The 24,373-nt window shown below is 41.3% G+C and overlaps 1 protein-coding gene across 1 annotated transcript in view; it reads right to left on the bottom strand.

Moving 5' to 3' along the window:
* KIF20B (kinesin family member 20B) overlaps positions 1-23,597 on the bottom strand; it is a 55,358-nt gene extending 31,761 nt beyond the window's left edge. The window contains exons 1-18 of the mRNA XM_054982943.1: positions 23,454-23,597; positions 21,428-21,514; positions 21,220-21,339; positions 20,700-20,838; positions 18,123-18,307; positions 17,475-17,532; positions 17,093-17,266; positions 16,277-16,388; positions 15,054-15,122; positions 14,804-14,950; positions 13,198-13,360; positions 11,854-12,171; positions 9,685-9,824; positions 8,615-8,768; positions 7,957-8,179; positions 4,879-4,940; positions 4,635-4,754; positions 3,011-3,170 (exon numbers count right to left, since the gene is read on the bottom strand). Of these exons, the coding sequence (XP_054838918.1) occupies positions 3,011-3,170; positions 4,635-4,754; positions 4,879-4,940; positions 7,957-8,179; positions 8,615-8,768; positions 9,685-9,824; positions 11,854-12,171; positions 13,198-13,360; positions 14,804-14,950; positions 15,054-15,122; positions 16,277-16,388; positions 17,093-17,266; positions 17,475-17,532; positions 18,123-18,307; positions 20,700-20,838; positions 21,220-21,339; positions 21,428-21,514; positions 23,454-23,597 (2,575 nt within the window). The remainder of the gene's footprint in view (positions 1-3,010; positions 3,171-4,634; positions 4,755-4,878; positions 4,941-7,956; positions 8,180-8,614; positions 8,769-9,684; positions 9,825-11,853; positions 12,172-13,197; positions 13,361-14,803; positions 14,951-15,053; positions 15,123-16,276; positions 16,389-17,092; positions 17,267-17,474; positions 17,533-18,122; positions 18,308-20,699; positions 20,839-21,219; positions 21,340-21,427; positions 21,515-23,453) is intronic.
* Between the last annotated feature and the right edge of the window lie 776 nt (positions 23,598-24,373).

The raw sequence follows: 24,373 nt of genomic DNA on the forward strand, positions 1-24,373 counted from the left end.
GAATATTTTCTCTCAGAAACACACAGTTCAGGCTTCACACAGATTGCCTGCCTGAACTAGAATGAGAATCCTTTCAGACTTCCACTTAGGTTGCCTGCTTTGCCTGGAATGAGTGCTTTCTCTCTCACACAGTTCACTCTGCCCCTAGAGTACTGCTACTGTCCAATCAAATTTCACTCCACTCACACCTCTCACTTTCTCCTATATTCTCAGTCTCAGTCATCAACCAATCATCACTCACTCATCCCTCTTTCACCCCCTTCTTCTTCTGTAACACACCAAGCATTTTAAGAAACACACACTTAAAATTATTACAATGGTTACTTGGACTGAACCATAAGGCAATGTTTCCACCAAGCTAAAGTTTAAGAAAGGATCTATGGGCAATATGGGAGTTGAACAGAATGTTTTCATTTGGAAACAGACACACATGATCATATCTGGATTCTCTTTGAAAAATTGCAAGCTTTTCCAGCTCAAGCTCTGGATAAAGTAAAGACAGCCCACTTGCTTTGAAACATCTAAAAACCTCCATGGGCAAGGAGATTTTAGGTGAGCTTCTTTGACTGTTCACTTGGAACAACGTATCTGTTACAAGAGAAAAGTGCACTCAGCCCTTCTAACATATGGGAACTCTTCTAGAGTCTGAGTTGTGGTTGCTTCAGTTTAAGGCATACACGCCTGAAAGAGCCAAATATGAGCTGGAAACAAGAAGTGCCCAATTCCAGAAAAATCCCAATAAACCAAGGTTGCATGGATATGCATCTTTATCCACCTTCATATTTAGGGGCACAATTGTTTTTTCAAGTTAAGAAGAAAATGTGGAGGTACTCCAGCTGCATATAGGCCTTCCAAATCCAGCACTGCTGGTTTAGAGTCAGTCTTATATAAGGCAGTCCGGGCTTCACAAGACTAGCGATCCAGATCTGCCACCACTAGTCTTCATGGCAATGTGTGCTCAGCAGAGCTGTGTCACTCTCCACAGGAGAGAGATTGTGATCAGCAGGACAAAAATAAAAGAAACACAGGTGCATTATCTCCCGTCTCCTGAATGTGTTCTTGAAGAAAAGGACATGCATGTACATTTTTCAAACTACATGATGAAATCTACATATTATCAGGTGGGTGGGAAAAGTACTGTTAAATAGTAAGGGGACCTAAACAGATGTGAAACCCTCATCTATTCAAAACATACTCTAGAAGGAATTTTTTTAGTGATGTTGGAAAGCTATTTTAGATGCAGTTTCAATTGCTTCAGGTGATGTATCCATCTTTTCACCTCTAGACAGAATATCCTGTATATAGATTATTGCTACACACACACACACACACACACATATATGTACAGAGATTTTATTCACATATGGTTTCTCCGAAATAAGAGATAATAATTTTAGTTCCTGGAATGTATTGCATATCACCATCCTCCCAATAGCAAACTTCAGGAATGAGTAGTACTATTTTTATTTACTTCATTTATATGCTGCCTTTCCCCCCAATGGGGGCTTAAAATAGCATATGTTGCTCTATCCTTCATTTTATCCTAATAACCCTGTGAAGCAGGTTGGTTTGTGTGTGTGTGGCTGGCACACAAGGTGAGCCAGCAAGCTACCATGGTAGTCTGGTGGATTCGAACCTAGGTTTCCTACATCCCACCTCCTACTCTACCACTCTAATTACTATACCATAGAGACTATCACAAGGGGCCCAACTACAGACAAAGCTGTGGTTTCTGCACACTCTTCAAACAAGAATAAGGAGAACAAACAGTACTAAGTATATTACCATTAGAAAGTTTATTATTATGCATTTTTATTTCATTTATACCCCTCTCCTTTTCCCCCAATGGGGACGCAAAGCAGGTTACATCATTCTCCTCTCCTCCATATTATCTTCATAACAACTCTTGTGAGGTAGGTTAGGCTGAGAGTTTACAACTCACCCAAGATTACCCAGCGAGCTTCCATGGAAGAGCAGAGACTCAAACCTGGGCTGCCCAGATCCTAGTCCATCTGTCTAGCCACTACACTATGCTGCAGTTAACTGCAACTGAGAGTCAGCTCAAGGAAAACAGCTGCAGGGGGTAAAAGATGGAGAAAACTGGTCTGCCCAAGTTCCAAAGAACTTAAAATAGCCCAGGAGAATCTCTCAGTTGCCTATCCCACCCCCCACTGGCAATGCCTCATAGGCCCCTAGTTTACTACTAATCTTATCTGACCATTACAAGGGCCAATTAAGTACAAAAAGTAGGAAAGAATAATCACAGAGGCAGGGGAGGAGATGAAAAAATATATTTGTTTGAGACAATAAGAACTTTTTTCCAAGATGGAAGCCCTGATTAGAACATACTCCTTGCTGAGAAGCTTTCACATTGAGGAAGAGGAAAAACAAAAGGTAATTTTCTAGAATAAACCAAAAATTTTATTCCAGTGGAGCTGTAAATAATTCCTTTTACCGCCATGCCCTGGGTGTACTTTTTCTGAGAATGGTATAATACTCCATATTTCTATGGACTTTTTGCATGCTATATTAAGTGTATCATGTTCTATTCGGTCTCCAAGGATTGCCTAGCTACCCGGATACAGACTGCTCCTGATTTTTTAAACATAACCCAATGTTTGTGCCTGGGTCATGAGGAGTTCTTGAAGATACTTTGACTATAACACACAGGAGAAACAAAAGAGTTGTATGCCCTGGATGGACACTAGGGGTACCAAGCTGTTCCAGATAATCATCTTCCACACAGGAACACGGAAGACAGTATGCTTTAATTTTGTTCTACACCATAAATATAAAAAGAAAAACTGGTTTTCTATTTACAAAAGTTAATTTTGACTTTTAGGGAAAAAACACAACTGAGCATTCATGCAAGATGCATCTCTACATCCTGTTTTGAAAGCTGTTTTCTCCTTGGCCATTTATATTTGTTACAATTTTGTGTTTAGTTTTGATAAATAGGTAATTTTTGACCTCAGGAGTCTCTCTGCATCTGTGGAACAGGAAGCAATACCTTGTTTTGTAGGGGGGCCTTCCTCCTCCTCCCTTTCCAAACATCGTTTCCTCCCAGTATCCAGATGTTTCTCTAGTGATTCACTAGAATGGGTGCAGGTTGCTTTCTGGTTCTGGTTCTCCTGTTCCATTTGTTGTTTAACAGTAGCAATTGTATTCTCCTGTGTTAAAGTTATACAGGAAATTCTTTTAAATATCTGTGCATTCCAAGTTTTAAGTTTTCCTTCTGGGCAAGTAAGTACTTAGCTTAATTAAAAGAAAGAATTGCTTAGAAAATGAATTCCCTACCAAGAGAAACGGTTATTTCATTTCTTAAGCCCATTTTGCCAAGGAGCCTTTGCTTTCCTCCCCCTCCCTCCATATAAAAGCCAACTATATGCACCTGGGAAGCACATAGGAAGGGCATGAAAACAACAGTCCTTCCCCCACTATTGATGGTATTCACAGATACACTACCTCTAAAACATGGAGGTTCCATTACACTGCCTCTAAATATGGAGGTTCCATTTAACTATCACAGCCTAATTTTATTAGCTTCTCCCCTTTGCCAGAGCTGCCAAAAGCATTTTCTTGGCCTGGTGCACTGATTACCTACAGCTGAAGCACTAAGCTGTTCCAGAAGTCATTTCTCTAACACCATGAGAATTTTAGTTCCTACATACTTTCCCAGATGCTTATCAAAGAGAACTCCTTCCAAGTTTCTTTGCCCTGCACAATGATGCATGCACATGAACAAAAAGATGTATGGCTAGCATCACACAGCTTTCTAACCTCTTCATCTTGCAGTCTGTCCATAAGTACAGTTCCCGGCCCTTCCCAGAAACTTGCATGCACATATATGCAGTGCACCCTCAGAGAGGCTCGACTGGCAAAAAGGTACTAGATTATTTCAATGCCCCCCACAAGGACAACATTGAGTTACTAATAGCTGTTCAAGCTGGTAATGGCAAATATATTCAAATTTTGACTTTGTTATAAGGCATTAGGCTATAAATAAGCTCGCCATGTATCTCAGCCCCAAAGTCAGCAAAGGGCCACAGAGGCCCTCCTGCCTGTAAGAAACTCCCTGCACCAGACCCAATCTGGAGGGGAAAGCAAAGCAAACACCACTGTTTGGTAGATTGGACACAATTGCAAAATAGTGGTTAAGTGGTTGGCTTGAGAATCAACACTGCCAGTTTGAATCCCACCACTGCCATGAGCTCAGCAGGTGGCCTTGAGTGAGCCACTTTTCTCAGCCTCAGCTCCATAGCTGTATCCTGAGGATAATAACACTGACTTTGCTTACCACCCTGAGTGGAGCATTAATCTGTCTAGAAGAGCACTTTATAAGCACAATTGCTGTTGCTGTTGAAACAAAAGTCATTGGGTTGGAACTCTTCTGGATGCACAACAATCTTGTGCAAGCAGAAGTGCCAAAATTTCCCACTGAGAGAAATGAAATCAATTGTACCTCCCGGAACAAGCTTCCATGCAAGAGTGGGAATCTGAACCCAGGTCTCCCAGATCTTAGTTGAACACTCTAACCGCTGCATCAAACTGGCACAAACACTGAGCTCAGGGACTTTTTAGAACTGACATTAGTGTGTTTTGGATTACGAGATAAAAAATGTTTTAAAACTCACAGAATCTTTTATGATACTTTCCAAATGAGCGATCAGATCTTTCAATTTGCTTATTTCACTGTCCTTTTGCTCCACAATTTGTGTTAGCTCTTGTATTCGTTTATTCTGTAGAACCATTTTCTTCAAGAAAGGGAGAAAACAAGTTTAAAATGTGCCATGACAGTGTGAAATAAATAACACTTGGCCAATAAGAGCACTGCGTGTAGTGAGCATTGGTGTTAAAAATATCCTCTCTCATATTTACCTCAGTAGCCTCTTGAAGAACTTGAGCAGATTCACTCAGTTTTTTCTCCTGCATTTTCATCTCTGTAAGTTTTTAAGAAGTACATATTAACCACTATGAAAAAGACAGAAAGAAAGGCTCAAGTCTGCTTATCAGTGCATTAGATTCCAAACAAAACCATTCTCTTATCCTTGTAACAGTGCCCATACTCTGCAACAAGAGACAAATAACTTACTCTCTTTTGTGGTAATTTACAAAGCACTTGTCAGCATTTTCTAGATAGACTCATTTTTGTAAAGAAACTTATCTACAAGAGATTGTGGGGAGGAATGGCAAATAATTGGGCTCTTGCCCCCAGCAACAGTTTAAGACTTCTGTCAGATTCTCAGCAGACTAGACTATCTGCCCTAAAGCACTGACCCTGCTAAAGCTAGAGAAAAAAGGAACTGCAGCCATGAACCTGAATGGCATGATGGCGAAACGATGGGATATTTTTACCTCCCCTTCCCTTTCCAATGCCATATTCGGAGGAAGGGAAGGGAAAGGATGCATGCCTCATGCCCTCCAGGACTCTACACTGTCAGGGCATTGAGAAGGTCAATTCACACATTCCTTTCCGAAGACATGAGTGTTAAGGCTCTTAATGAGCATGCTCTGTTAAGCTACCTTCAGAGGTTTGTCTTTTTACTTATTTTTATTATGTTTAGCTACACTTGGCCATCTCAGATTATTTCACTGATACTTTTCCTCTCCCTCCCTCGCCCCTCCACAGCTCCCTATATATTAATTAACTCTGCTCTTTTTAATCGTGTATGAAACCTTAGACAACATGGTGTTTTACTGAGGGAAGGCATGTTTCCCATCAATACCGGACAACGAAAGCGACAACAGAAAGTTATCATGCTCAGCCAAACGACTACGGAGTTTAGACCTGTTTAAAATGTGCAAGTAAAGCTAAATAAAGAACTGGATCCAGTTTCAATGGGCACTAGGGTTTCCACCCACGGAGCACAATTCACCTGCCTACCCCACTCCCATGGTAGCACCCCAAAATGCCCTCTGAAATACTGTTCCTTGCCCGCCTTCCAAAGAAGAGGACTTCAGGGTTATTTCACACTGCCATGGGGGGGGGAGTGGATCGTATTCAATGACTGGACATTTTTGCAGTCATGAAAACTTCTAGTTTGGATCCACACCAATGACTTCATGGAACACTGGGTCATCTTGATTACTATTCCTCAGAGCCATTGTGCTTGTACACTTTTCCAAATACAGTTCCAGACATCTTTTCTGTATCTCTAAGGTAGCCCTCCAATTAGGAAACCCACAACTGCTCAATCAAGTTACACTGCAGCATTATTTACTTCCTACATCAACATCCAAAGAATGTACACAGCATTAGGAGACCATGCCACAGTCTATCTAGGATCCAAAGAAGCTTTGTTCCAGGACTTTAACTTGCCCAGAGCACTTTTTTTTAAAACTTTTTAAAAGCAGAAGCACCTTTATTTAGAAAATTTATATGCTGCCTCCAGAAAAATCCTTGAAGGAAGCTTATGAAGTAAAACATAACAAAACATAAAAACAGTTACAAAGTAATGAACTATCCAAAACTTAGTCAAGAGCATAGAAATAGCATGAAACATTTAGCAACTGAAAATAATTCTCATAAAACAGTCCTTGGGCTAGGAACAGTCTATGTAAAAAAAAATTGTAAAAGATTAACTCTTTAAGTTAAAAGCCTGGATACAAAAAAAATGTTTATCAATTTACCATTTATATGCCCTCTTTCATTTGTATGCCCCCTTTCCAGCCAAAACAGGGTCCCCAAAGGCACGGAAAATTAAAACACTAACCAACTATTTAAAACAACATTTTAAAACAATTTAAATTTAAAACAGTATTTAACAATTCAAGAAATATGACCACACAAACATACAGTACAAGACACAAAGAACAGGAATGAGAGCCAAAAATCATTATTGAGTGTATGCCAGGCAAAACAAAAAAGGCTTCACCCACGGGCAGAAGATAGCATTAGAAGAGCAGAGACAAATCTGCCTAAGGAAGGAGTTCCAAAGTTTTGGTGCCACAACTGAAAAGGTCCTTTCTCAGGTTGCCACTTGTCTAGCCTCATATGGCAAGGGCACCCAAAGCAGGGCTTCCACTAAAGATGACCAGAGTGAACGGGTAGATATGAGACATATGAGAGAAGGTGATCCTTAGAACATATGCTGGTCCCATGCTGTGTAGAGCTTTAAAGGGCAATACCAGCATCTTGAATTGGGCCCTGAAACAAATTGGAAGCCAGCATAGATGAAACAAGACAGGAGTAATGTGGTCCCTACGACCCACTCCAGTTAGCATTTCAGTTGCAGCATTCTGTACCAATTGAAGCTTCAGTACAGTCATCAAGGGCAGCCCCATGTAGAGTGCATTGCAGTAGTCTAATCTAGCTGTTACCAAGACATGTATTACAGTGGCAAGATCTTTCCTGCCATGGAGGCGCTCGAGCTGGCTGACCCTGCCAAAGCTGGTGAAAGGCACACCTGGTAACTACTGCAACTTATTTATTCAACAAGAGGCCTGAGTCCATGAGCACCTCAAACTATGAACCTGCTTCTTTAGGTGGAGTGCAACCTCATCTAGAACAGGAGATAACTCATTTTCTGGGTCACATCTTCCCCCACCAGTAGAGTTTCCATCTTGTCAGGATTAAGTTTCATCTTATTAGCTCTCATCTGTCCCAAAACTGCCTCCACATACCTGTTAACAATTTCCACAGCCTCCCAGGGATTTACTGGTAGTGCAAGACAAAGCTGAGAAAGTAGGGTAGGTTCCTGGTGAACCTCAAGTGGGGGAGGGCATTTCACAGTTGAGGTGCCACCACTGAAAAAGTCCTGTTCTCTGGTTGCCACCCACCTCATCTCTGCAGGCAGGGGCACAGAGACCACTGTTTGTGAGGAAGAACTTAACTGGTCTTTGCTGCTTCTGAAAGACCCATCTCTTTCAAAGGCACGTGACAGTAGGGGCTAACTCAAAAGTTTCCTTTGCTGTGCGTTCCCTAAGTTTTTTACACCTCGTTTCCACAGTACCTACCTTCATTCCTGCCCAAGAGCTCCCCTTGGATTTTAGATAACTCAGCTGTAACTTCAGTCAATTGTTTTTCCAGATGCTCAACGATTTGCGGAGGGTCTTCCAAAGCATTAAGTAGCCCCATCACCATTTCTGCCAGCTGCTTGATATCAGAGACGTTATGTTGTAGCGACTCTACCATGCAGAGAAAATCAGCAGAATTTCCCAGATCTCTGGCTTCATCTCCCTTTTTGCATATAAAAAAGGAAAACACACAAAGTGGTCATGCAAATCTACAGAAGAGGCCTCAGTTGTTACAAGAAAGTTCTCCCAATATGGTGCCAAGGCATCACTGGGCCATTGCTACCACATTTAATATATATAAGCAAAGAAAAAGTAGAAGAGAAAGGAGCTAAGGAAGAGTCTATCAAGACTGTTAGTGTAGCCAACCCAGATCAGGCATCCTAGTTCATTTTCCATGGAGCTAGGGCAGATTCTGATATGAAAAGGCTTTCTGTACTTGCATCATCTTGACATTTAGGATCAGATAACATTCTCCACCTGGTAAGAGGTTAGCACAACACAACCTTTGTAAGTAGTCATATCAGTTTTGAACTCTTTACAGATTCCCATAGAAGCTGGTCTTTAGAAATACATCTCCAGAGGTTAAGGATGGGTTTACCTGAGGTCTGTCCTGCTCATCGGAGTGCGACTCTTCTGCCACTCCTCCTCCATCGTTTGCCAAAAATACACATTCCTTCACAAGGTCCTTGTAAATCTGCATCCGTCCCTCACAGCTGTCTTCCATTAACTCTTGCGTACGGGCAACCAGTGTCCTGAGTTTAACAAGGGGCAGAAGTGAATTGTGTCATGACTTCTCTCTGCATAGATACAGCCATTTTAGAAGTCACAGGAAATTTGCCTTTCCTCGGTAAACAGAGCTAGAAAGGCCTGGAAAGAATCCCCCCAATTCTGTTCCCTTCCCCCCTCCCCTCCCCTACCCTCCCTTTTTTTTTTTTTTTTTTAGTTTCCAAGGGCTTTTCTTCAATTTTTCTCATAGAAAAACTGGGACAGACACTGAAAAGATATGAAACAAAAAATATATACATATTACATATATATATTCTTTTACAATGAGTAAAATGAGCTAAGATGGCATAGGATGCAGCAGTTCACAAGTTTCTCTCACCTCATTTTAGGTATGCTTACAATTTTGTTTGAAGAAAACTGCAGCATTTATAATATTTTAGGCCATTTCCACTCAGACTATTTACCCCAGAGTCAATGCTGTTGGAAAGGTTTTTTTTAAAATTGATTCTGCATAGCATTGTGGTGCATTCACACACGTCCCCGAGTTTCCCCAGCTTTTCTCCAATCTTTCCCGAACTTGCATTGCTGCAAACTTTTGGGAATGATCACAGTCATTGGGAGGTTTCCCTTTTCAGAAAACAAGGCACAAAAGAACAGTAGCAATATTTGAGAAGGCCCCAAATATTATGAGCTCTGTATTTCAATTTCATTAGGAAATGACCAGAGTTGTTAAACCAATTACTACCGTCACAGTACTAACTTAAAAGCAGTTTCAGGTATTCATATTAAACAGGCCAGTGCACACTGGATTGACCTTCGTTCCCTCGACCGTTTGCATGTAGTTAACCATACAGCAGACTCCTGGGTTTGCATCTATCCAGATGTGCTCCACAATCAAACAGGTTAAGAAAAACCATTTCAGAAACTTAATGGCAATCTTACTTGAGGTTTTTTTCATTTTCGGCAAAATGTTGAGTATACTCCTGGGCGACTTCTTCACGGATTCTTAACTCCATAAATAGCTTCTCTTTTTTTTCATTGATCAGTTTGTTTTTCAGAGCCTCTATTATATTGAGAAGTTTCTAAGCATAAGCAAAATAAGTAGAGTGAATGTGTGGAAAACATTATCAGTGTGCAGAGCTATGGTTCATTAGGTGCATTTAGGAACACTTTTGTAGGCAGAAATACACTGATGCCTGTGTGTTTGTTTCTTGTGACTAAGATAACAATAAAGGAGGTAGTTTATGTAATAAAACCTAAGTAGGTTTATCAGTTTCTTGAGGAGGATAGGAACTAGTTACTCAGTTCAAATAAGCTATTGAATTGTGCCTATTCCCAGTATTTTACAACACATTGGATCTGCAGAATATAAAAGAGCATTGTGTTGTTTATCTGAAGCAATACTGAACTTTTAAGAAGCTCTGCACAATGGGCACGACCTTTTCCCCACATGAGAGCAGTGTTCATGCTGTAGAATAATCCTCATAGGAAACTCGGCTTCTTTCTCACCTCAGCTCATACTGGAGGTTGGGGGTAAGGGACATGCAACTGATAGGGATATGAGAGAATTAACCCACATCTACAATTTCCTGCAGGACCCTGGCACACTGTGGGTGACAAAGGTTATAACTAGAAAGAAGAACAAATGTTTTTCATATAGAAAATCCCAGGATCAAAGATGATGTATTGTTGGTATATGACTCTTGACAAATTGGCTAGAATGTACAAAGATGCTTCAAATATATGCTGGAAATGTGCTAAACAAGAAGGAACATTTTATCATATGTGGTGGACATGTAAGAAAGCAAAAAGCTTCTGGTTGCAGTTACAAATATCGGTTCAGAAGATTTTGAAGGTTAAAATCTAGTTGAAGCCAGAGACTTCTTTGTTGGGAATGATGGACAGCCAGTTGGAAAGAAGTTTTGGAACTTTGTTCTTATATATTGTGTATGCACAAAAATGGAAAACTCCAACATTGCCTACAATGGAGGAAAGGTAGATAAAAGTTTTGGAGTTTGCATCAACGGCAAAACTTACTTCACTGATTAGAGAAAACACATTATCTACAGTTTGGGCTGAATGAAAACCATTTATAGACTTTTTACATGAAATAGATAATGATTTGATAACATCTGGATTTATGGATTAAGAATCATGAACAATAGAAAAAAAGAGGGCTCTTATGTTTAACATAGAATAAGCGAGACTTTGAAAATGATATACAATTGTCTCGGAGAAAATCGGAATTCAATTTGCAGTTTAGTTTCTGTCTTTTTCTTATCTTTCTAAACCGTATTTTCTTTTTATTATTATTAGCTGCTTGTCTTACTTGTTATTGCATGTTTATATATATTGTTAATGTGGCTTTTTAAATCTTTTATGTTTACTGTTTATAGCTTAAATATAATTTGTAAATCAGAAAATCCCAGGATCAGTCTCCATCATCTCTGGTTGTAGCAACTCTCATACGAAAAGGAGCGGAGGGATTTTCTGCTCAATACCATCGAAAGACCTGGCAAATCAGTACTGGCCACTTTCAAATACGCAAGGAAAAGAAGCAAAAGACAGGGTTGGGTTATGTCTACTATAATTATTCTGCATATGGGTGCTTAATGGATTATGTCCATTATTCATAATGTAGTTGTGATCATTTTAAACACACACACACACTCTGTGAGCACAAACGGCTTAGACCTTAATTTAAGTTTCCTCAGACAGCCACCAGGAAACAATTCCAGGATTTTAGTATTCGATCTGATCGTCGAGCATATCACAATATTGCATCTACATTTCACACACCTGTCTGTCAAGTTTATATTTTCAGTATAGCCACTGTGCTTTTGGTCCTGCCTTGCTAAATTTGCAGCATACTTCATTGTACATAGAAACATTTCTGTCACATTCTCAGGTCTACTTAAAGCACAAGGAAGTCAGCTGCCAGTCCATTAACAGTGCGATACTATGCAAAATTATTCAAATCTAAACCCATTAATTTCAGTAAACTGGACTAACTCTGCATAGGATTGCACTGTAAATTAATTAATTGTTAAAACATTCTGCCTTCTCTGCTACATACCAACATACTTCCTCCTCTGGCACAATGGTATATACCTGATATTCTTCTTGCCTAATGATGACTACATCATCATCTTCATCTGCTGCTGGGCTCGATGTTTCTTCCACTACCTCAGGCTCTGTCCCCTTGAGAATGTTTTTATCCACACAGTGTATCTCCTCCACCCCACTGCTGGCAACCGGCAACTCTTCTTCATCTTCAATCACGTCTTCCAGAGTCCTCTCCCAAAGTATAGTTGATCTTTTAAGAGGAACACACACCTCTGCTTCCACATCAGTTTCCAATTCTTCTCTGATAGACCTCTGGTCACATGATTGTTCTTGGGGAGAATTGGAAGAGTCAAGGACAATGACCTATTCAGTACGAAAATTAATGCCATGTTAAAAGCCACAGCTGGAGCAGTTAGTCTGGCTGTTGTTACAGTGTCTTGCAAAAAAAGTAGTTTAGTAAAAGCATCTCTCCTTCAGATATGCAGAAAAGTTCTCTAAGGACATGCTTTTTCAAGAACAAGCTAAAACCAAAGCTATATATAAAGCTTTGGCTGATTTGCCAAAGTATGTATCCAGGGCACAGGGACAGCTATCTGGTTGAAGCTAAACAAATGAGTTTAGTCAGAGCTTGGATGAGATCTTTCCTGGAAATTCTCAGTATCATGTTATCCTCCACAACTAAATTAGCAAAAGGTTCAGATTAGACAAAATAAAGGACTTCATACAACATAGTTTCATGGTGCTTACCACAGCATATGGCAACAGCTACTAGCTTTAAATACAGCTTCATGAGTTTATCACTAACTAAACAAAACATCCATGTTCAGAGGTAGATAACCTCCAAATAATAGTCTTAAGGCTGCCCTGAGTCCATCTGTGGGGAGGGCGGGGTATAAATTGAATAAAATAAATAAATAAATAAACAAACAAGCGGTGGTTATCTCTACCATGTCCAATTTGCCAGTTACCAAAGGAATCTTGGCTGGCTGTTGCTTATATGAACCTTAGACTTATCTAATAGCGTAGAAGATAATGACCACATATTACTATTCCCATTCCACTTCAGCTTTTTGTTGCCAAAATAAAATAATTAGCCTCAAAAGTGATTAAGGAACTCAATCAGAATGGGCAGCAAACCATTTGACTAGACCATTAATACTCCAATACCCATATTAGGAATGTAACTCTCGCACATGGAACACTTTCTTGAATTCTGGAGGATTTATTTCAGAGTAAACATTGACCAGGATCGTAGTGCTCATTTCTTGTGCTCGAAGTGCCAAAGAAGGACAATAGCAAGCCACCTGACTATTTGCAAATCTCACAAAGGCCAAGTAAGTAGATTTTCTATCACTAAGGAGATCTGGCAATTGATTTGACTGCACTTACTTTCTGAGCAATTGCTGAAAACTTCAGCACGTTGAGCGTCTCATCATATGTAGAGGCACTCGGGCTGATGTTGACTATCATGCATACTTTCCCTTTACCGCTGAAGAAGCCTTGGAAGAAGTGAGTTAGCTTACTTTCACGAAAAGGTATGTGCTGCTGCAACCTGCAATTAAACATCACAACATCATGACACTGCAACTCGCTTTAAAGGGTGTTTTTTTCAGGCAGATCAGGTATGAGTATATGTTGGCACAATCCGCATTCAAACAAACACTAAAAGCCCTGCGCCAATTTACACTTTGCACAACAAGTTTGCATAAATCCTGGAGGGCAGAACACGTGTATGCAAAGAGATGCGGACATGTGGAACAGAGCTGCTTCATCGAACCTGTGCGCTTTGCCAGGGAACGCCCAAGCAGTGCCAGTGCAGGAGACTTACTTGAGTCGCACCATGTGTGCACTAGTCCCTCGAGTAATTCAGATTTGGGAATGGCATCCAAATTTATGCTCATTTGATGAGCATCCAAATTTATGTTCATCAAGCAGGCATGTTGGCCTGCTTGATCAGGCAAACTTAAATGCAGTCGGGAAAGTAGTTGTACTTGCTAAACACATTATCAGTCAGCAAATATGCTGTATGACTGTAATTCATACTTTTGACTATTCATTTATTTAAATCATTTGTTAGCTGCCTTTCCACCTTACGGCACTCAAAGCAGCTTACACAAAAAATGTATTAAAACCTCAATTTAAAATTCCTATATAAAACTATATTAAACTATCAATAAAGAATAAAATTAATTGAATGCAGTTCTAAATAAAACTGCTTTCAGCTGTGTCCTAAACATCAAGAGAAGGGGGACGGGAGCACTTGCCTGGGGAGGTTGTTCCACAATAACTAAAGTTATCAAAATGCTTTTTATAAAGATTAAAAAACATGGAACCTGCACTGCAGTTTTTAAACCATCAGTCAAGTAATGGACGGATGGCAGAAGGATACATTCTGAAAAGGAACCTTGGACATTCAAACACATAACAAGGAAAACTCTTTGGAAGCTTAAGATACCTGAAAAATAAGGCATCTGCTACCTTTTTATAGCACACCCTCACACTATAACAATACCTGTGGGCTATGAATGTGGGAGAATATAAACACTGGATTAAGTAGCCTGTGTGCCTCTGGAGAAGGAGGGAGGGAGAGTAACAGCAATACATAATACAATCTCAAACTCAATTACCAGTAGAGCACACCAGAATTATAATAATAATATTCGATTTATATACTGCCCTTCAGGACAACTTAATGCCCATTCAGAGCAGTTTACAAAGTATGCTATTATTATCTCCACAACAATCACCCTGTGAGGTGGGTGGGGCTGAAAGAGCTCCAGAGGGCTGCGACTAGCCCAAGGTCACCCAGCTGGCTTCAAGTGGAGGCGTGAGGAATCAAACCCGGCTCTCCAGATTAGAGTCCCACGCTCTTAACCACTACAACAAACTGGCCTACCTTCTTCCATCACACAAAGAGTGTTCTGCCTTTTGGAAGTGGATAGAGAGAGACACCTTTCTCCCAAAGGACTCTGAGAACCTATCCTGTAACACTTACTTAGACTGCTGATTAGTCTTGAGGGCACTGATGCATTTGCCTAGAATAAGCAACGAAGCATTAATATTCCCACTCTCTTTTAATCTCTCCCCTTCATTGCGGGTTCTGGTGCAGCGTTCCGAGCCAGCCAGGTCACAGAGAAATAACCTGGAGGTAGACAAAAAGCCACACAAAGTGGGAAGTTCAGTCTGTCCTTTGTTATGCTGCTAAGAAATGAAAACAAGACTTATCTCAACACACGATTGCTTACTCAGTGACTTGGACAACATGAGTTCCTTCAGAATCTATTTTAAGCATTTTCACAGAGAAGATGCTGTGGCTGAAAAGAAAAAAAAACATAAAACCAGTGTCAGAAACATTGAACTTTACTAAAGACATTGTTGCAGCCTAATCTCAGGAAGCCTTAAAGTCAAGCTAAACAAGATGCCAGGCATGGGTTCATTCCAGTGACCGGTGATGCAATTTTACCTGGAAACTGTAGTTTTCATACAGAGCCAAGTGGAATTGCTGGGGGATGGGAGGAATTCCCTCGTAGCCCTCCATCTCCTCTGCTGACTGCTCGGCTGGTTCCCTCCCTTCCCCCATGCTCCAGCTTCTCGCCAACCTCATTCCCCCTTCCCTGTACTCTGGGAGACTGCACACCTGCACTCCCAGAAGGAGCGAAGCAGGAAGAAGGCAGAGGCACACAATGGCCCACATCCCCCAAGTGTGCGGTCACCACCATGCTGCCACCCAGAGGGGGGGAGGGAGCCAGGCAATCAGCCGGAGCAGTTTACCAAGCAAGCATACTCAGGGCTTTTTTCTGGGAAAAGAGGTGGTGGAACTCAGTGGTGGAACTCAGTACCGCACAATGACATTACTCTGGGTCAGCTGGAACAAGGGGGAAGTTTTTAAAAGTTTAAATCACCCTCGGCAAAAATGGTCATATGGCCAGTGGCTCTGCCCCCTGATCTCCAGACAGAGGGGAGTTTAGATTGCCCTCCGTGCCGCTGAGATCAGGGGTGGGGCCACCAGCCTTGTGACCATTTTTAAGAGGTGCTGGAACTCCGTTCCACCGCGTTCCTGCTGAAAAAAAGCCCTGAGCATACTTAATATTAAAGGCCATACTGGGAAATTTAAGCAGTAATGACTTAAAAGGCTTATATTATCCAACGTCCTAAGGTAAACTAGTAACTGTAAAGAAGAACTGAATACTTTTTTTTTGTTTTTACTTTCAACATGCCCCACCACCTTAGCCAACATAAGTTCTAGGGCACTGGCTTTAATCAATCTGAATTTGTTAAGTTCACAGAATAGGAACCAAATAATCTTGTAACAGTTGTCAGCATTTTAGCTAAACAAAAGTCCAGTGGAATACTAACAACATTTATTTCAGTATGAACTTTCATGAGTCACCACTCACTTCTTCAGATATGTATTTTCTAGCTAGTCTATTCCACTCTGAACCCATCCTCCCACCCTCTCATCTCTTACCTCCTACTGGAGTTAGCATTCAGTTTTGTAGAAGCAAAACTTTGATTCTTAAGGCCTAGTTTCACAAGTTTAAAGGCTTCTTTAGCATCTGACACCTGGATCCACTGTAGATCTTGAGAAAATATTAAATGTCGAGGAAATATTAAATGTCAATGAAGTATTAAACAGAAGTATTGCATATGCATAACTGAAAACAGAATGAGAACACAGAATAAAAGAATTTACTTGCAATTAAAGCAATGCTTTAGACAGTTTGTATGAACAAGTCTCCTTAAACAGGTCACTGACAAGTTATAAAAGTTAACATGAACAAGAGCAGAGCACAAACCCAAGTCACGTTTCAGTGCCCCGCTGTGGGCATTTATAGCCGTATCTTTAAAAAGCAGATGGAACTGAAATATTTCAGAATAGCTTGGGCAAAGCAATGGTGACTCTTCATTTCCTATATGGCAGAAATGCTCCTAGCTAACAAAATACATGATGAGCCCTTAATACCCCAAGGAAAATAAGTTTATCCAGTTTAGAAGACACATGATAAAAGCAAGAATCAAAGTTATGATACAGCAAACAATCAATCACATAAGGGATTTGCAGCTGATAGTAAACATAAGGATACAGACAGGAACAGTAGATATATTTGTTTATCCTATTCTGAGAGAAATTTTGGGGACAGAGTAGGGTAAAGATGAAGTAATGTACTATTTATATCACAAGACTGAATTGCTTTTTTAAAAGAGCAAGTAAAATTCTTTTCTCCAAACTCTTATTTAAAGACCACCAAGACCAGGATTTTCTTCAAATAAAGAAGTTCATTACCTTTGACGTATGAACACCCTTTTATGTCCTGTGCAAGGCGCAGCATCCTTCTTCTCTTATCGTTGGTCATTGGGAGCAGCAAGTCATAAATGCATTCATTGTAAATTTCACAAAATGACACCCAGACAGAAAACTTGACACTGTTCTCCTCAGCCCTGCTAGGTTGTTCCACTTCTGATGGAGTTGAGAGGAATCCGTAAAAGAAGATGAATTATATGAACATTTTATTCAAGTAAGCCATTCCAGGCCACATGAAACATCATTTAATAGTGTTTGTAGGGCACAATCAAGCCCCCATACTTTTAAGATAATCTACTTGCAACACTTCCTGTACTAGCATCTACCCATTGTAAAAATCCATGCCCCTCGACTCCTCACTTACCTTCGGATTGATCAGAAGTTCTGTTATCATTTCCATTCATGCCAGTTTGATACTCTACCTGACAATTAAGAAAGGAATAGAATCTGGGTAATTAAGGCCGTTTCCACGTGTTGTTAAAGCAACAGGGCTACTTACTCAATGCTGGCGTTTTTTTTTTTACAGATTCCAGATGCCTCTGATTTCTAAGCAGAAGCAGGCAGTTTGTCTTTAGTCTGATCAGCGTCTTTTCTGAGACTGGGATTTCCCGCTCTTTCCTGTGCTGGGTCAAGGATGCTGATCAAACAAAAGACAAACTGCCTGCTTCTGCTTAGAAATCGGAGGCATCTGGAATCTGTAAAAAAAAAAAAAACGCCAGCATTCAGTAAGTAGCCTGTTGCTTTAACAACACGTGGAAACGACCTAAATGTTTTACAGAGAGATGCAACATATTCTTTATATTACAGCATTAGGAGCTTATGATGTGCTACTAGAAAATAACTACTAACACTGAAATTGGCTACAATTACTGCAGAAACTACCAAACTACATGAGTGTGCTTTAGCCTCATGCTACCTTACAAGCTATATTAACAAATATGTTTTTGTAGGTCAGAGTCTGTTTTATACTGTTTTAGGTTGTGTTTTTAATAAGTTCTGTAAGGTGATGTACCTCTTTCACAAGACGAAGCAGCGAGTTCTTGAGAAGCATTTCTTCTCTCACTTCTTCTTCACTCAACTTTCTATGGTCTCGACAACGATGGGGTTTGAAGTCCATTTTGGGATACACTGTGCCTTGAATGTTTCTAAACAACATATCCAACGCCCTTGGGAGAATACCAGCATCATCTTCTGTGCCTGTCATGTTCAACAGAAGACTTCACAGGACTCTGAACATTCTTTTGAGCCAAACAGTTATGGAAAGGCAAAAGATTCTCCATTCAAACTAGAATTGGTAATTAAAACCATGCCTTGAATATGAACAGATGGATTCAATGGACTGCACGATCAGGAGGAATTTCCATTCTTACTTGTAGGGAACCAGCAAGCGACAGAAAGCTCTGTGTTCTTGGTTGATTGCAATACATGACTCCAATTAACCACATTAAAAAGCCAACCCGTTCACTGTCATGGGGAACAGAATTAGCAATGGCAACATGCATTCCAACAATGAATGATACAAGGGCTGGCCTTTAAAAAAGTCTCCCACCCCACAAAAAAGAAATAGGTAGGTTGCAACACATCACATACACAAAAATTCTCCCCATACCAGCTGATTTAGGCCAGATTCATGCCATCGCAACTTCTGTGTAGATTAGTACAATGTAATACCGCAAAGATCAGTAAGAGATCAAGTACTTGGACCAGGCAATTACGTTCCTTCCCACTTCAGCATTTTTCTTCTCTAGGACTGGCAGAGATGAAGTGGAAAAGTGGACTGGCTGACATAGGTCCTCTGCACAGGAGTTAAACATGTATTATTTATAGTTACTTTCTCTCTCTCTCTCGCCCCATAAGAAAAATCTGTTTTAATCCTTGGCTAGAAGATCTCAATGGCTTGGAGGGTTGGAATAGCACAATTTCAAACAAAGCCTTTAGCCTTCAAGACCTGACCAAGTCACTTGCAGAAAAACTTCTGGACTTTGTTAGACCTCAGGGTCCCCTCCCCGCCCCAATACTAGAGCAATTTCATATTGTAATAACTCAAATGATTCTTAAGACAACCTTACAGAAGGTCTGTGAATATAATTATCCATGGAGGCCCAGGTCACAGCAGTTGCCAGGTCTGCCTTTTTCCACCTGTGGCAGGTCAGGCACTTGCCCCTTATCTCTCGACCCACGACCTAACAACAGTGATCTAAGCAACAGTCATTTCTAGACTGGACTACTTAACTCGCTCTACACTGGGCTACCCTTGGGTGTGATCTGGAAATTACAGCGAGTCCAGAATGCAGCTGTGCATGTCCTCAGATACTCCATACAGGGCATATATAACACCCGTTCTGTGACAGCTGTACTGGCTCACCATGGAGTTCCAGGTAAGAATCAAGATTTTGGTCTTCACTTATAAAGCCCTTAGCAGACTGGGACCAATATATCTGCAGGAACGCCTCTCACCATGTGTGCCCCAGAGGTTACTCCAATCTAACAATAAACAGCTGCTGGTGGTCCCTGGCCCCAGAGAAGCCTGCCTAGCCTCAATCAGAACCAGGGCCTTTTCGGTCCTGGCCTCAGTCTGGTGGAACTCTGTCTGCTGAGACTCGGGGCCCAGACAGATTTGTCATCTTTTCGCCGGGCCTGTAAGACGGAGACGTTCCACCAGGCATATGGTTGAGGTTGGCGCTTGGACAAGTTCTTCTTTCCAGTCTCCTGTTTGGCGGGGGGGGGGGGGTACTGTGCCCTCCCACCAATCTTTGCCATCAGTTGATTATCTTTCTCTATCCTCCATCCCCATGGGATGGTAGGTTAGGGCTGAGCAATGTTGATGTGCTGTCAAGAGATGTTTGTCAATCTGTATTTTTTTAGTTATAGTTTTAAATGTGATTTTATCCGCAGTTGTTATCTGTTCTGAGCCCATGCAAGCGAAGAGACTGGAATATAAGATTAATAAATAATAATAATAAATAGATTAAGAGCCTCGAATGACGCATCAAAACAAAAGCTTTGTTGATGACTAGAAGGGCCTTTTAAGCTGTGATACCCTTCTCCGGAAACTTCTGAATGCCCAGCCTTCCTTCTTTGAAAACCTGCAGAAAGCACATTAGAATTTTTTCCTCTTTTGGTGAGGGTGAGGTTTTGAAGAATGTCAGGAAAGGGAAGACTTTGCTGAACTGGCAAATTCCAGTTTAAAGATACTGTTTTATTGTCATTGAATTTTAAGCTCGTGACAGCATTTTCCATATGGTCTCTCAGAGTGCTATTGACCAAAAGTCAGGGGAAAGAAATGTGAAATAACATTCTCATATTGTTTTCAGAGTGCAGAAGATACAAGTTGCAGCCGAATGATGGTGGATTGCCTCACAAGATCATGCTTGGGATGCCATGACATAACACCTGGTCTCAGCTTCCCTTCACTTGCACATACCGGCAAACCCTTACTCAAAGAAGAAATAAAGTAACTGAAGACAAAGTTACACCTATATAAAACAAAAAAACGCTCAAGTGTAGCTTGCATGACAAAAGCATCCACAGCTGATAAAGTACAACTCAAGCTAACATTTTGTAAGCAGTCACAAAAGTTCAGCTGTACCTTGATAGGTGTATGTTTTCCCTGAATTTGTGACCCCATAGGTGAACACCAGGCGACTACGTCCCCTCAGGAAGTCTTGTACCAGCTGCTTCATGGTACCCTCAAAGAACTCCTCTTGAGTGGTTTCAGGGGCAAAAACCTATCAAATTGACAAGAATTTTTTATGGCTTTGTTTGGAAGTTTGGGCTATCGGTTACTTCATTTTAAAAGCTATTTAAAAATAATATTGTTGTCCCACTCTCGCCACCCATTCCCATTTTATCCTCATAACAACCCTGCAAGGTAGATTAGGCTGAGATAAATAAATAAATATAATAAATAAATAAATAAAGAGATTACTGGCCCAAGGCGACCTAGCATGCTTAATTGTCAAGTGTCCCCCTAGTCCCATTTCTGCCTTCTACCACACTACCTCAGGTTTTCAGGCTTTAAACTTTTCAGATTGTATACATAATCAGCCACAAGTATTTAAACTGTGCCCATACTAGAGATTATACACTGCCAACAAACTTCTTTTTACCTGAGAAAAGGTGAATTTCTGTAGCATCTGTCCCAAGTTTTTTTCACTAAGGCGAAACACCATAGAGCTCTTGGGGGCTTTTAATATAATGCTTGTCGAGTCAAGAACAGAAATGCAGCCCTGTAAGAAGAACGTTGCTTTTTTACCTAGCAGATGGCGTACCTTTAATGAAACTGCTTTTAAATGTTTTATGAAAGTTTAAACACACCTGAGACTCAATCTCTTCTTCTGATTGCATAAAGGGTCTAATGCGAAGGCAAACATAAATACGTTCCCTGGATTCCAAGCTCTCTCTCTAAAATAAAATTAAAAAACGACAGTTGTTACAATCCAAGCATTTTCCTTGTATGCCATAAACTGACAATTGTCTTTAATTTTTTTTAAAAAAAATTACTTTTCCACCCAATCATTTGTCCCTCGTGTAGATTACTTAACACTTCCCCTCACCCCACCCCAGCCTACCAAAGGCGGAGGGAAGCACCTGCTCAGCCAGCCAGAAGCAAGAGGGCCTGGCCAAGCTGGGCATGGCATGGCCTGGGTGAGGCACAGCTCTTGTCATAGCGGGCGAAGCCTCCTTCCTCTTGCCCACTCCTTTACTCTGCACTCCTCTTTTAGGGCTGGGGTCTCCCCCTCCTGAGTGGCCAATCTGGGTGGCTCCAATGGGGAAGGCAGAACCCAGGCTGTTATGACCCCTTCGACCCACTCAGTGACTAACTCAGAACCCCCAGGGGAGGAGCCCAAGAAGCCAAGGTGAGAGACTGAAGTGGACCAGAGGGACCAGGGAGGGATCAGCAGTGCAGGAGTACCTGCGGACGTTTCATCAGTGCCTCACCATCAGCCTCTGAAATAGTCACCAGGCAGGACATGAACCTGTAGCCCCCAGGACTCACTCCCAGTTTGCAGGAATACTGGCAGCAGAAGGCCCAGGCCAAAGCAGCTTAGAGGAGGCAAAGTGCCAGACTGGCTGCACGCAACCCCATGGTGAAGCTAGAGCAGTGCACTGAGGTTGATTCCTTGCAGGATCCTGGCTAGTGCACAGAGCAGCCTTAGGCGCTCCAGCTCCTGCTGGCAGTGCAGTTGGAGCCAATTACTTCCCAGTCTACTTAAACTGAGACTTGAGAAGATAGTCTTTACTGAATCAACGGGTTCACAACCAGTTCACCTTGAGTGCTAGATACAGCTCCTGCACTCCAGGTGCTGCTCAGTGAACCTCTGCAGGGTAAGTCCTGGCTAATGAGCAGACCAGCAGACCCAGAAGCCTGAGGCCAGAAGCAAGGCTGTTGTCCCACCAGGATTCTGCTTAGTGGCCTTAACAGCCCATGGGCGCCTGCTGGAATCCAGGCCTCCCAGATCTGTCAAGCCCTCTAATCATGGCATAATGGCTTTTCATCTCCAAAGAGGTTCAGTCTGTTATACAACGTAAATTTATTTACTGGATCTCATCTACAGTCTGTCTTGGCCACGGCTAAGTGTTCTTTCCAATTTCTTCCACTGAGCCCTCATCACACGCTTCCTCCTCAATCAATCGCTCATGCGCATCGTCCTCATTAAATGGCAGATCCCCGGCTTTGCTTGCAAAAGATCCCAGATTCAGTTCCCAATCATCTCCAGTTAACGTGATCAGGTAGTGATGTGAAGGACCGCTACCAGAGAGCCTGAAGAACTGCGGACAGTTCAAATTAGGCAATACCAACCTTGACATAAACAAAGGTCTGGCTTAATATAAGGCAGCTTCATACGCACACATGCTTTTTTGCCATGCCTTTTGTATAATAGCTCAGAGTCACAAAAATGTTCAGCCATATCTTTGATCAAATTTTAATTCCAGCCAAAGGGACAGATTTCCCAAATTATATTGTGAACTGTTTAATTCCATGAGCAACTGAACATGCCAAGCCACTACACTTGCTCATTTAAGAAGGACTGGAAGCTTCAGTGTCACCAGTGTAATACAATATATACAGAGACTTTATGAGATTGAGGAGGAAAATGGCAGAATAGGAATTGTGTACGCTGAAGACCACCACCCCACCCAACCCCGCCAAATCTTCTATTAAGACAGCAGAGTTGGATTGCATTCACAATCCCCTGCTCTTCACCACTGGGTTGTTGTTGTTTTTTTATCTTGAAATGGGATTTCAAGTGCTTACACACCTAGTTCTATGCTCTACTGCGACCAACTAGCCTCAGTTCCAGCAAAACCATGCAGAATAACTCCACCTTAGTTATCTTACCTGGCTTATATCAGCAGTGCAGGAAAAGTCTTCATAGAGATTTCTCTTAATGTCAGTCACATCCAGCGAGCCAATTCTTGGAGACATCTCAACAGACGTAAAAAAAGATGGCCTGGAAATTGGCTTATTCAAATCTGACTCCATCCTGTTGTTTTAAAAAAGGAAGAGGTTGCTTGAGTGCAATGACCCATAATTGAAATATGGACTGAACCTAGTTTGGCTATGCAAACTTGTGAGTAAAAAAAATCAAAAGTCCTTAGAATATTTAAAATTCCCCTTTCAAGCTCTAAGACATCAAGAACAATTATTCCTCCTGATTATTCAGTTATATGCTGCATTTAAAAAATAAGCACATGAAGCAAGAGGTGAGACAGTCAACTGCAGCAGTACTCACTCAGTGGCTCACGAAGAGACACATTCACAGCTGCCACCAACCAGAACAGGCACTTTGACTTCCACTCCTGGGATAAGGTTTGCACCTCAAGGGGTTTTGCAACTTACCCATTCCTCTGAGGGCAGGTGTTTCAAACACCAACTGACACCAAGCCCCTGTTAAAATAAAACCTATAATCCTCTACTAACTGAATATATCTTTGCACACTTTTAGACCACCTTTCCACAACTATACATGCAAACAAAAAAATGCTGCAAAGTAAGAAACAGAGTCAACTAAGTGTATAATTATAGAAAGTAGATTATATCCACCCCCAAGGATAGCTGAAGCCTATTTCCCAAAAGGTTATCAGTCATCACCTATAACACAAATGACCACCTTATTATATCTTTACCTTGTCAACCCAAAATTGGCCCCACTAAGGAGATTCCCTAAGGTGATGTACTTACCTGAGCATAAGCCCCAATTAATATGGTACGCTCACTTTTAAGTACACAAGGAAAAGGCTGGGCTATATGAAGGGGAA

The sequence above is a fragment of the Eublepharis macularius genome, chromosome 6 (genome assembly GCF_028583425.1).
Source record: "Eublepharis macularius isolate TG4126 chromosome 6, MPM_Emac_v1.0, whole genome shotgun sequence".
Taxonomy (NCBI): Eukaryota; Metazoa; Chordata; class Lepidosauria; order Squamata; family Eublepharidae; genus Eublepharis; species Eublepharis macularius.